This window comes from Pinus tabuliformis, chromosome 2_2, assembly GCF_031772625.1.
Source record: "Pinus tabuliformis cultivar Carrire ecotype Pingquan chromosome 2_2, CPIR1, whole genome shotgun sequence".
Taxonomy (NCBI): domain Eukaryota; kingdom Viridiplantae; phylum Streptophyta; class Pinopsida; order Pinales; family Pinaceae; genus Pinus; species Pinus tabuliformis.
This window is the reverse complement of record NC_142300.1, coordinates 859896386-859910672: the sequence shown is the minus strand read 5'-3', so window position 1 is coordinate 859910672 and position 14287 is coordinate 859896386. Positions and strand designations below refer to the sequence as shown.

The window sequence follows — 14287 nt, the reverse complement described above, 5'->3', positions numbered from 1 at the left end:
AAGTAGACATTCCAAAGACTGCTTTCCGAACTCATAAAGGCCATTATGAGTTCCTGGTCATGCCTTATTGTCTTTGTAATGCCCCATCCACTTTTCAGAGCCTCATGAACCACCTGCTCAAACCATATCTCAGAAAATTTTGTTTTCTTTGATGACATCCTCATCTACAGCCTCACCTGGGCCACACATCTTCAACATGTAGATCTGCTCTTGCAACTGCTTCGAAAGCATAAATTATTTATCAAGATGTCCAAGTGCTCTTTTGGCATGGAAGAAGTTGAGTATTTGGGCCACATTGTGGGGCGTGAAGGTGTCAGGGTGGACCCCAAAAAGATCCAGGCAATGCAGGATTGGCCTCAACCAAAGACCTTGAAGAGCTTGAGAGGATTTTTGGGTCTCACGGGCTACTATCGCAAATTTGTCCGCAATTATGGTCGCATTGCTAGACCCCTCACTCACCTCCTCAAGAAAAATTCATTTCTCTGGAATGATGAAGCGCAACAGGCATTTATAGCTCTCAAACATGCCATGTGTTCCACTCTCGTATTAACACTACCCGACTTCACCAAATCTTTTGTGATTGAATGTGATGCTTCAGGTATGGGTATTGGGGCGGTCTTAATGCAGGAAGGTCGACCCTTGGCCTTCACTAGCCAACAACTAAGTGGGACAAATCTGGGACAATCTACCTATGAGAAGGAGATGATGGCCATCTTACATGTAGTAGATACCTGGCGACCATACTTATTGGGGCGACGTTTCCAAATCCGCACAGACCATCAAAGCCTTAAATATTTTTTGGAGCAACACCTATCCTCGCCACAACAAAATAAATGGCTCGCCAAAATGCTAGGATATGATTATGAGATAATTTACAAGAAAGGGCGCGAAAATGTCATAGCAGATGCGTTATCACACCAATTTGAGGAGGAAAGCACCCTGCTCGCAATCTCCCTTCCCATTCCAGAATGGATTGAAGAGGCTCGCAAGGAATGGTTTTCACATACTTTGCTATCCCAACTCATTAATAAATTGCAGGCGGATCCAAATTCCACAGCGGGCTGCTCTTAGCAGGATGAGATTCTTCTCTACAAGGACAGAGTCGTGATATCACCAACATCCACCCTCAAAAGTCGCATTTTGGTGGAGTTGCTCTCATCTCCCACTACAGGGCATTCAAGCTTTCAGAAGACTTATGCTCGCACTCGATGTTCATTCTTTTGGATAGGCATGAAAAAGGACATTCTTACTTTTGTAGTTGAGTGCGACGTATGTCAGTGCCACAAAGGAGAAACAGTGAAATCCCCAGGCACATTACAGCCATTGCCCATCCCAGCCTCAATCGGGATGGAGGTTTCTATGGACTTCAGTACGGGTCTTCCGAAGTCAGGCAACAAGTCAGTCATCATGGTGGTTGTGGACAGACTTTCTAAGTATGCCTATTTTTGCGCCCTACCCCACCCTACACCAACTTTGGTAGCTCAATCTTTCAAGGACCAGATCTTCAAATTGCATGGCATGCCCACTTCCGTTGTCTCTGATCGTGACCCGATCTTCACCAGTAACTTTTGGCAGGAACTCTTTAGGCTACAAGGTACCCAACTACAACTCAGTACTTCCTATCATCCCCAAACTGATGGTCAAACTGAAGCAGTCAACAAATGTCTGGAGACCTACCTTAGGTGTTTCACTTCAGAAAAGCAACATCTATGGGTACAGTGGTTACCTCTAGCCGAATGGTGGTATAACACCAACTATCATGCCACCACCAAAATGACTCCATATGAAGCAGTTTATGGTCAACTCCCTCCTTCACCTACTTCTTATATCAAGGGATGCTCGAAGGTACAAGCAGTGGATCAACTCCTATAGAACCGCACAACCATGCTGGCCCACCTCAGAGAGAATCTCCATCAAGCTCAAAACCACATGAAGCAACAGGCAGATCAACATCGTTCAGAACGCCAATTTCAAGAAGGGGATCAGGTATTTTTGAGGCTGCAAGCAAACATCACTCAAAGACAAGGGTTGTCAGAAATTATCTCCAAAATTCTATGGACCGTATCAAGTACTTCAGCGCATCGGAGAAGTCGCCTACAAGCTAGCTTTGACACCCACTGCAAAAATCCATCCAATCTTCCATGTCTCATGCCTCAAGAAAATGATTGGGAACTATTGCCGAATTCAAACTAGTCTACCTGATTTAGATGAAGAAGGGTCAATTTGGCTCCAACCTAAACAGGTTCTTGACACGCGAGAACGACACATGCGCAGCTGCACGATCAAGGAAGTCCTCGTCAAGTGGAAAGACACCTCTCCGGAAGATGCGACCTGGGAACTAGCCACTGTCCTTCAGCAGTTTCCGTAGCTTTAGCCTTGAGGACAAGGCTATTCTTATGGGGGAGGGCATGTTAGGGTCCAACCCTAACCCCCTTATTTATGTAATAGGACCGAGTCATAGTTATAGTTAAGTAAAGAGTCAATAAAGCCCATATTAATAATTGTAAGTGGTTGACCCGCATTTAAAGAAGGGACCACAATTAGTTGCAAATGGGTGATGGTATTAGATAGATGGTATTAATAAGAACCATGGTATTGACCCATGGTATTGCATGTATGAATCCTATATAAAGGATAGAGACTCCCCTCGAGGAGCATCGCGTCTTATTTTGTAATTGAGCCTAGCTCTATTGGAGGTTGCCCCCTTGAAGAGGCAAGTGAACATTGCTTTCCTTTCTGAATAATAAAATGCTTGCTGTTATTTCTTATTGTTCTGTGTTTTGGGTATATTTCTTCACATATTTGGTATTTTGGTATCTTCTTGCAGGTCAAGAGCATAACCGTCGCCTTCTTCATTGAGACATGGGAGGGCTAACACCATCTTCACTGCCCTCAACGTTGGAGAAGAGACAAAGATTCAACCACATGGAGACCCATGAGATGCATGAGACCCAATTTATGCCCCAAAACACGTTTGGGGGTCCATAAGATGATTTGCATTGAGGCAGATGGGCCAACCCCTCTATCATGATTTTAGAGATCTTCTACACTTCATTTGACACAAGAAGGCCTCAATGCATGCCCTCTAGAGGCCTACACATGCATGACGTCAACATTTCAGCCCTCTTTTGGAGATGCATTTTGATTTGCACATTGGTATATTCCATTCTTCCTTGAGTGGGTAAATGCTTGGAAATTAAGTTAGGACATCAATTTTCAGCCTCCTTAAGAGCAAGATTGGCCAATATTTGACATCCATGACTCCATACACCTAATGGACAAGGCACTGGGCCAAGTCATTGGTGATCATTCTAAAATGTCATCCATTTTCTCCTCCCTTTAAATTTTGATCTTTTCAAGGATAGAGGAGAAACTAGGGCTTGGTGCAAATTTCTAGGAAAGAAGAATTTTGGAGGTTTGAAAGCCTAAACATCAAGTTGACTTGATTTGCCATAAGATCTCTCAATTTGGTGGGCATCCATTCAAATTTCGTCCATAAATTTTCTTGCCCCAGGTCTTTGCCCTAAGAGGGAAACCCTAACTTTCGTTCTCTCAACTTAAGGACTTGTTTGAAGGTTCTATGAGCCTTGAATTAGCTGATTATCATCATATGAAATCCTTTCCCTCGAGTCTTGACCTTGTGAATACCTATCACCATTAACAAAACCTCAAAACCCTAGGTCTTGAGCCTTCTTTTCTAGGGATTTTCTTTAAGAGAGATTTGCTTCTTTGAAGCCTTGTACCTTTATCTTGCCTCTCTTTGAATGAGCCCTAGCTTGATCACTTTGTCCCTTATACCTACCATATCTATTTTATGTGATCCCCATCCTAGCTGGACTCCTCCCATTGATGAAAGTCTGTAAAGAGCAGGGGGGGTTTTGCTGAGGTGACATTGGGCCTCTGCCCCATTGTTGTCGCATTGTCTAGTTTATAACTTTTAGGGTTTCTCTCTCCAAGTCTTGTTAGATTTTGCAGCAACAAGCCATATTGATCAGCACATGACATGATACCTTAGATCCTCCACTTCTTGCTCTGGTCATATTTCTCTCTTCCATTGAACCTTCCTTCTTCAAGGAAGGTGGGTCATCGATTTGTAGGTACTTCAACCATTTTGTAATCATGTGATTTCAATTAATGTTTTTAGAGTAGCGAGACCTCCTCTGAGGCCTTAGGGTTTTAGGAAGGGCAATACTGGGGAGGCTTTGATTTAAGTAGTGTGTCCATGATATTCCATACTTACCACATTCCATCTTTCTTGTTATTCCATTCCATTCTTTAGGTTGGTGGTGATTGGTCAAGGGGATTGTCATTCTCTCATCCTCATCCTTGAGTTTGGGTAAGAAAACTTTTCCTTGGAGGTTGATGCAGCTAGAAGAAAGTTTAAAGCATAAGGAAGCCACAATGAAAGAAAAGATAAAATGTAAAAGATGGATGGGAAAAAGTCTAGCATGGGCTCTACCCCCTTAATTAGCCATCACTCGGTTCCTTGAGCACATAATGCTCCATCTATAAAAATGAACCCATGTATTGTCCCAATCCTAATGAGCGATAAACTACCTCATCATTAAGAGGTATTGAATGCTAAATCTTAAAAATCAAGTTTGGGCTCTTGATCTATGCATCCAAATCGAAGTATAATCATAAGGAAGTAGAAGGTGCACCAGAGGGCTGTTAGTTTTTGTTGCATCGGATGTGTTCTAGCCACAAAATTTAGTGGAGAGGCTAGAATACATGAGATCTCCAAAACCCATAAATTGTTTCTGGAAATTCCGCCTAGAAATGGCTTAATTAGATTATTAACCGTTTTTAAGTATTTCCTAAGTCTAAACTTATGGAATATTGTTAATTAATCAATATTAATTAAGTCAAGGCGAGAATCATCAAGAAACTCACACAGATCGTTCCAGAGATGATCCTGGCCATCGATTATGTTTTAATCTTAGTCGTTGGTGCTCCAACAAAGGATTATAAGAGGAGGTTGATGTAGTGAGGGAGAAGACACTTGAGTAGTTCGATTTCTTGGCAGATCGATTTCCAAAGTAGTAATAGTCAGTTGTCGGAGAGAGCTAAAGATTGAAGTAGCGTGTGAGGAGCAGAGCAAGTGAGGCTGGAGGAAGTATTCTAGATCAAGTGAGTGCATTTGCAGAGAGGAAGAAGAGCCACAGAGAAGTTGACGTAGGGACTACACAGTAGCTTCTAGAGGCAAGTTCGATTTGCTGAGAGGGAAAGACGTCTTTAGTTCCAGAGGCCAGGAAGGAGTCCTAGAGTGCTGGAGAGGCATTTTCCCAACCAACAAAAGGCAGAACAACTTCATCAGAGACCAGTCAGAGGCTTGACGTCAAGGAGACTGCGCAGAGCAATGCAGAGGGTCAGAGGGTCGAGTTTTTGAAGGTAGGTTGTGCCGAGGTTTGCCTGTGGGGTGAGGAAATTCCTCACTAGATTTTTGCCAGTATTTTTAGCCGTAGGATTGCCAGATTTCGACATCCAATTGTACTAAAAATTTCTCAATGTTGCATAATAATAAAAACCCTCAGCTACTGCATTGGTTTTCCCGCATTGGGTTTTTCTGGGGACTTTTGTCCAAAAATAATTGTGTTAATTTTATGAGTGTGTGATAACATTTCTCAGCTTCCAACATTTTATTTTTCAGCATAATTTTTATTGGTGAAGGTTGCAATGTGTTTATTTTGATATTTGCATAGCAAATAAATTGTTAATTAATTAACAATTAAGAGAAATAATACCATTTGCTGCAATAGGATTCTAGTTTGGAATTTTCACAAGGGCTAGAAAAAGCAGGCCAAGGAAAGGGGTAACTCATGCCTCCACGATTTGTCCCTCCTTACATCTATAGAGTTTGGATGTTGGACCACCATTAGCTAGTCACTTGATTGCCCCACTTTCTTAGTAGAGTAGTAGAGGTCGTTTTATCCATTGCAGGGAGAGTATATTACTTGGTGGATGCAACATCGCCTATCCATAGCAGAGTGTTGGGCTATTTGATGACCCCACACGATACTTGACATTTTGAGGGAACCCCAAATGTTGAAACACTGAGCCTATGAAGCTTGATGTTGGAGATATTGATGATGTGGCCAGTGGACCTAGGATATCCCCAGGCTGACCTTGACATTGTTTGATGGACATCACTTGTTTTGGAGCTCAGATTATGATGGCCATCCTTGAGATGATAGGGGAGGGCTTGCACATCACTTTGGAGCCCCAATGCTTGAGTTATAAAGTGCTACACCACTCCTCTTGCTCCTTTGAGGGTGACATTGGGCACCATGGAGATGACGTGTTGGCATAGAGGCACTTTGGAGGTTTTCACATGATCTAGGAGATATATCTTGGAGTATGGAGTACTCATTAACCCACATGACACCTTTTTGTGTTAGATTTTTGCGAGCCTAACACCCGACACTTAAATTCGTAATAGAAAAAATGATCTACTGATTTAAATGCACAACTAGGTTCCTAACACAATAAAATTCAATGGAAGCAAACATTCAGATCTCAATCACAATGGCGCACAGATTTTGCCCAATCAAATTAGTTCATCATTAACAATGATTCAAAACCTACTTGGGATCTAGTCTTGGGATAATAGCCCAACTGAGAAAAGACAAATGTCTTGGATCTGATCTAGCAGGTCTACTGTAGATTGGTGCTTAATCTCCTTGGCAGATTTGAATTAGTAGGCTCCCTCCTGTACTTCCCTGGACTTGATACTTTGGAGTATCACACTCCTCTTGAGGTTAGTGTTGGTGTATGGTGCGTCTTCTCCCTCTCTCTACCCTTGCTTTTATAACTTTACATTGAACTAAATTCCTAACCCTAAGCGTAATCTCAAAGTGATTAACGACCGAGATTAGATCTCCCCTTACTCGAGATCAATGGTGAAGATCAAAACAAAATAACTAAAGTAAATTACTTTAGTTTTCCTATGTTCCTTTTAGTTCAATAAGCCAACATGCTAATATGTGCTTTTTCTAAGTTAGACGTAGGCTAAGCTACAATAGCAACCTGCTCACTCTTAAGTAATTGTTTTAAGGAGAAAGTGGGTGACTTTTGCATGCCTAGACACAAGGCTTGTGCAAAAGTACTTGCCTGAGCTATAAAAATCAACATTTTGTGGCATCTAGAACTCATTTAGAAGATGACATATACTTGAGGAGGATTTTCTCCCACATTTGTGGGCTTTTATGGCACTTTTGTTATGCTTTTTAGCTATTGGTTTGGCTTGTAACCTCTTACTTGTCTTAGTTGAATTATTGTAAAAAGAGTGGGATAGGTCTCATATAAATAGAGCCTCCCCTCGTTTCACTTTCTCATCATCACGCATCGAATTCTTTTCCTCCTTAAGAGACTGCGAGCTAGTCTTTTTCGCTAAGACGGGAAATATGTGATCTTTCTTGGTGCGACTTTCTTGTGGATGTGATTTTTGCATGAAGGCATTTCTCTGGGATTGAAATAAGTGTTTTTTTGTGGAGGATTTGTAAGTTTATTGTCTTATTATTGAAATTTTGCATGCTTTATGTTTAAAGTAGGGTTTCAATTATGCCATTATTAAATGCTAAATTATCTTCAAAATTTTGCTTCAATTGCATGCAAAATTGCGCTCCCCCCCAACACCCCCCCTGCGCGGAAAAAAGGGCCTATAGGGAAACTCTTAATGTGTAGATCCTATGTTTAATTTATCCTCTCACAAGAGCAATATCTAGGGTTTTATAAATGGATGCCCTAGGTATACCCCTCTTACGACATCAATATGGCTCCCTTGAATTTTTGCCCTAAAGACTCCAGTAAACCCTAGTAGGATTAGGCATTGGTCTAGAGTGTATTGATCCAACCATTAAACTTATTAAAATTTCTCCTTTTTTCTCTCCCTTAAATGGCTAGGGAAGCTTCTAGGGTTTTTAGGGTTGGGTTTTGTATAATATTGAATTTAAATGCATGCTAGTGGCTCATAATTTAAGGATTGCCTCTATAAATTTTCTAAGAGCAAAATCTAGCATAGGGCATGGTCTAATCTCCCTAAATAAGGTTGATGCCACTTTTTTATAGCTCTTTATGCATACCTAACAATGATAGTGTCATTTGTGCTAGGCTAAACCTAACCTCTATTAGAAGGTGTTGATCCTTTATTTTATTAAATATCATTCTTAGACCTTTCCTAATGCTGCTATATGCCATTGAAGGCCATATAGTTGGATATCATCCAAGCCGTAACTTATAGCAGCCTATTTAGTGGTGTAGCCATAGAGTACTTGAACCATAACTATAGACATGAGGTCATCCTAGGCCTTGCCAGTACTCTACCCAACTTTAAACCTTTAAACTCATCACTTTGAGCCATAGTATTAGAATATCTTTATAGGTGATTTAGGAAAACCTTGTGATTTTAAATCCACTAAAGAGCAAGAGAAAGGTTGTTGAGGTGACAATGACATCCCTTTCTCTTTGTTGCAATAAGGTTTGGGCTTTGCTCGTTGAGGCTTTGCTTTGAGCTTGCTAGATTTTTTGGCAACATGTCACTTGCTCAAGGATTGTGTAAGTTGCTATTGTAACTTAGCCTAAGTCTAACTTAGAGAAAGCACATAGTTAATTATGTTGGCTATTTAGCTAAATAAACTTAGGAAAATTAAAGTATTTGCTTTAGTGATTATGTTTTAATCTCAATTGTTTATCTCAAGTGAGGCGAGATCTAATCTTGACCATCCATCACTTTGGAGATTAGGGTTAGGGATTTCACTTAACGAAAAGTTATAAAAGCAAGGTTAAGCAGAGAAGTTTACACCATACAGTGGCACAAGCCACTGAAAGAGAGATTTTCTCAATTGAGGAGTGAGATACTAAAGTGTGTTGAGACCAAGGAAGGTGTAGGGGTACAACATTGGAGATTTAAATCAACTAAGTAGATCAAGGACAAATCTAGGGCTTGATTAGTTTTATCAGGTCCAAGGTATGTTGTACATGTATTTTCCTCAGTTGGGCCATTATCCCAAGTAGATTAATATTATTAAATTAATGAAGAACTGTTGAGTGGGCAGAATTTGTGTATGTCATATGTGAGTGGAGATTGGTTAACATTTCACTTCTGCTGAATTATTGTGTTAAGAACCTAGTTGGGAAATAAAACCTAGTTGTGTTTATTTCAGAATGACTTATACCTTCTAGTGAAGCACACCACCTAGGAGAGAGTGTGAAGAAGATAGGGTGAATAAAATTGGTAAACTGAATTGGGAAGTGGACAAGTGGATAGGGCACGTGCATAACTAACCCTCAAAAACTATGCAAGCTTAACCACGTCCTCGAAATATGCGGCAAATGAATGAAATGGTCAAATAATGGTGGAACATGTGAGTGTGAACAAAGGATAAATACCCCATCAGATTTACATGAAGGTAATTGCTCTCTAAATAACATTTTTTTAATATGGGATGCTTCAACATGTGTGTGAAAGGGGAGCACTACTCTCAAGGACAAATCTAGGACCTTATCAGCTAGATCAGATCCAAGGTATGTTGTAAATGTATTCTCCTCAGTTGGATCATTATCCTAGGTGGGAGCCCAAATAGATTAAGATTATTAAATGATGAAGAACTGTTGATTTGGCAGAATTTGTATGTGTCATGTGTGATTGAGTTTGGTTAACATCTCACTTCCTCTGAATTATTGTGTTAAGAACCTAGTTGTGTTTATTTCAAGATGAATTATACCTTCTAGTGAAGTGCACCACCTAGGAGAGAGTGCGTAGAAGATAGGGTGAATAAAAATGGTTAAATGAATGGGGAAGTGCACAAGTGGATAGGGCACATGCATAACTAACCCTAAAAATATATGGAAGCTTAACTACCTCCTTGAAATATGCACCAAATGAATGAAATGGTTGAGAATGGTGGAACGTGTGAGTGTGAACAAAGGATAAATACCCCATTGAATTTACGTAGAGGTAACTGCACTTCAAATAACATATTTTTTTAAAATATGGGTTGCCTCAACATGTGTTTTGAAGGGGAGTACTACTCTCAACCTCTGTACCACATAAACAGCAAGTTGCATTCCGTAGTGCTTTTTCTTGTTTTTTCCTTGCCTTTTTTATTTTATTTTCTAAATTGCAACGTAGGGAATTAGATCCCACTTTAACGTTTAGAATTCAACAATAAAATAGGCCAATAATGTATCTTTTCAACTGATAGGATTGGGACACAGGCTTGATTAATCAACAAAAAATATCCCAAACCACTTTTGGCATGTTGACACATTGAAAAGGTGATATAATGAAATATGTTGAATGAAAGGTTAGTTATTAAGGAAAGCTATATGAACATGGATGAAATGGATCATGTACCCTCTACAAGTGGGTAAATGATGGAATATGGACATAATATGAATTTTGTCTAGGTAGAATGAAAAGGTGGTGAAATAATTGATGGAACCTAGGCAAAATTATGTGCTGATAATGAAAGGGGGATGATATCTAGGCAAACTGCTGGGAAACTATCCCAGCAGACTAGAGGAGACAACAACTAGAAAGTTTTGAACTCATCATACAACGCCCAAGTGAAAATAATGATTGTAAGTTGTAACATCACAAGATAAATATCAATATGCGCAATATGCCACTGAATGGTACAACTCACCGATGGCACAAACACGACCAATCAATTTGATAGGCTGAAATGAGTAAAAGAGCATAATAAATGATATTGCCAAGTCATCTTGTAAGAGTGCCACCCACCTTCCCGACAAGTGTTAGGTAAAGTATGAGAATAGCACCAAAATAACACATGCAATATGTCAATACCCCTAGATCTGCGACTGGTACATAGGAAGTTGATCGTGTCATGCTGCAAGTTGTCATGAAATGGTCCTCAAAAACCCTATACAATATATGGTGTAATACTAAGTATCCTTAGTAGTTTAAGTCTACAAGGACAGAGGGAATAATTTCTCATGTAATTTAAAAGACTTTGCTGATTATTTTTTTTGTCAATCATCTTTTAGCTTCTAGAAGTTATTTTATCTTTCTTTGTCTTTGTTGTGCCTTTTTAATCAAAATCCTATTAAAATGAGTAGCATATTGCTTGTTGAGGATTTTGTTCCTTGTTACTATGACTACCACTATTAAATGTAGGGAATTTGAGAAGTTGCAGGAAAATGATCAAAATTTTGGAATATCGAGGATGAAAATGCTAGCTCTTACACTGCCATCAACAAATGGAGCATAAAAAAATTATAAACTCCGGGTAGAGGGTTACAGCTGACTGAATATGAGTAAAAAACTGCTCAGTGACATGTGACTATTAATTAATGAATGCATTTATGATGCATGATATTAGTGAATGTTAATAAAGTGAATAGCTTCTAGTTCTGCCACTGAAACAAATGTTGTGGGCATTTATGGGCTGAGCTGTAATATGCAGACTATTCTTCATACACTTTATTTTGTAAGCGATAACAAGTGATGATCTGCTAACTCCCTTTCCACTGTGCCTAAAATATAGGTGGCAGGTGGATATAAATGGTTTACACTTACAATTAAGTTCCATCATTCTGACCTTCAGATGGAAAAAAGATGACAACGTGATCTTCAGATGGAAAAAAGATGACTACTTCCCTAGCAACTTAACATTATCGATTGGCTATTGTTGGTGTGCTCTGGAAACTAAAGTGACTTGCAAATTTGCTTTTGTGTTTTCAGCTTAACTTGGTTTTTAGTTACCTTCGTGTTTACTTTTCATTTTTCTTTTCATCTTCTTCTCTTCTTCTGCTGGGCCATGTCGAGATTTAGGCTGTTCTGGCTGCCTGGAATATAGGCTGTTGAATATTTAGGTAGTAGCAATTTTTTTTAGCTTCTATTTTAATATGTAGTTTCTTTCCTTTTTGGTCAACAGCTCACAAATGGATTAGAATTAAAGCCCAAATGAAATATAAAAGAAACCCCTTTTCAAACATTTTTAGGAAACACTAATCTGAATAAATTTGAAATGGTATTTTGATTTTTAACCATCAAGGAAGAGTCGTCCCAGCTGAGACTCATGAATCTTTTTTTTGTCACTGACAAATCCAATCCATGTGTAATCCTGATTAAATCATTACTGCCAGATGTGCAGGCATCCTAGATACCTTGTTTTATTGTAAAGGAATATTAGATGGGATACACTCAATTATTTTTTATTTTATGTTCTCGCTTTCTTCAATCTTCAATGGGGAGGACGTTATTTTTCTGCAGATGGATTCATTTATTGTGATAAAATCATAAATTTGCTTTTTCAGTTAATTGATTTAAATCCTCAGAGTCTGTTGGATATTTGGCAGACACCTTTAATGCTGAGCATAGTTCTTTGCATTTTCCTGATGGTACAAAAGCTGAAGGTGGATATCCTGTCATAGATGGTCCTGTATACAGTGCGAATGATTTGCTCACAAAATCATTGACTGAAGTGGATCTTTTGGGAAAGGGTTTGCTGAATGAAGTTGGGGAATATAACTGCTTCTTGAATGTCATCATACAGGTTGTGACTACAATACCATTTTTGCTGTTCCATTGAGGAAACTCATCTCTTTTCGATTCAGTGTGTGAAGTATTTTTGTTTCTCCATAATTGTTGTATTGTTGCTGAAAACATGATTACTTTATATAATTCATTTGGGATGCTAAATTTGATTGTGTTGCTTGTAATTTATAATCTTGAATGTTCAGTCACTATGGCATTTGAGGAGATTCCGAGAGTTGTTCCTAGCTGTAGCAAGCTCTCCCCATGTGCACGTAGGTGATCCTTGTGTTGTCTGTGCTCTCTATAATATCTTTGTTGCTTTAAGCTCTGCAACAATAGATAGGAGCAAGGAAGCTGTTGCACCTACTTCTTTGAGGATCGCTCTCAGTACTCTCTACCCTGAGAGTAATTTCTTTCAGCAGGTAATAATCAGCTAAATGTCAAGTATAATTGTTTCATTTTATTTGTTTTTCTTAGTGATTTACAATTTGTAACTGCAATGGTTGGGAATTTATGAATTTTACCAATTCTCCTAGTTCAAAGAAACAAGAACAGGAGTATAGACTCTAGAGTGCATGATGCAGCTAACTTATTGGTTTGTCTTTTTGGGTGACATCTGCACTATAAGTTGAGGAAACACTAGTAGTTAGGCAACCTTTCATATTGCTAGTTTGAAGTACACCTTTGATCCACATTTAGTTTTCCAGTATTAATTACTAAGACCATTTCAGGCTCAGATGAATGATGCTTCAGAAGTGCTAGCAGTGATCTTTGATTGCCTTCACCGTGCTTTTACTTCAAATGGCACTAATTCAGATACAGAATCAGATGGGAGTGCTGGTGTTGGATCATGGGATTGCCAAAACCAGACATGTATTGTTCATAGTCTGTTTGGCCTTGACATTTCTGAACAGATGAACTGCCGTTGCTGTGGATTAGAGTCACGGCATTTAAGATACACTTCTTTTTTTCACAACATTAATGCTAGTGCACTCCGGACAATGAAGGTGTGCCATATTAATGCCCATTTATATCATATGTTACTATCTAGAAAATCAGAATCCACATTCTATGTTATCCATTTGGAGGTGTGAATCCGTATTTCTAATTAGAAGCATTCTTGTTCCAGATAATGTACATGGAAAGTTCCCTTGATGAGCTTCTCAAGCTTGTGGAGATGAATCATCAATTAACATGTGATCCTGAGACTGGTGGATGTGGTCAGCATAACTACATTCACCACATTCTTTCTGCATCACCACATGTTTTTACTACTGGTAATGCTTAAATACTCAATAGCTATGTTGGTGCTTTGGTGAATATTGGTGGTAATTGCTAATTTTGATTTTTACTCGCTATGTATATTTTAATATAGTCTGCAAGTTAATATTCATGCTTTTTGTTTCAGTTTTGGGCTGGCAGAATAATTGTGAAAGTGTTGAGGACATATTGGCTACTTTAGATGCCATAACGACAGAAATTGATGTGGGTGTCATTTATCGGGGACTAGATGAAGGTTACAGGCATCGCCTTGTATCAGTGGTATGTATATATATAATTGTACACTCCATTCAGTGTAAATATGGCTTTCTTTTGATGAAGATTCATTGCCGATTTCAGAACATTCTTGATTTGTCTGGATTAAACAAAAAGACATGTTTCAGGTCATCTTGGGCAATAACTCACAAGTTGCACTGTTATATTTATTATCATCTTGTTTGTGAATAGCATGCTGTTCTTGATTATGTTTGTTTATGTTGCTTTCCAATTATATCTACCTTCACA

The 14287-nt window shown here is 39.0% G+C and overlaps 1 protein-coding gene across 1 annotated transcript in view; it reads left to right on the top strand.

Moving 5' to 3' along the window:
• Positions 1-14287, top strand: part of LOC149195696 (uncharacterized) — a 101262-nt gene that overhangs the window by 43866 nt on the left and 43109 nt on the right. The window contains 5 exon segments of the mRNA XM_089405408.1: positions 12304-12521; positions 12709-12924; positions 13234-13509; positions 13632-13779; positions 13911-14044. Of these exon segments, the coding sequence (XP_089261534.1) occupies positions 12304-12521; positions 12709-12924; positions 13234-13509; positions 13632-13779; positions 13911-14044 (992 nt within the window).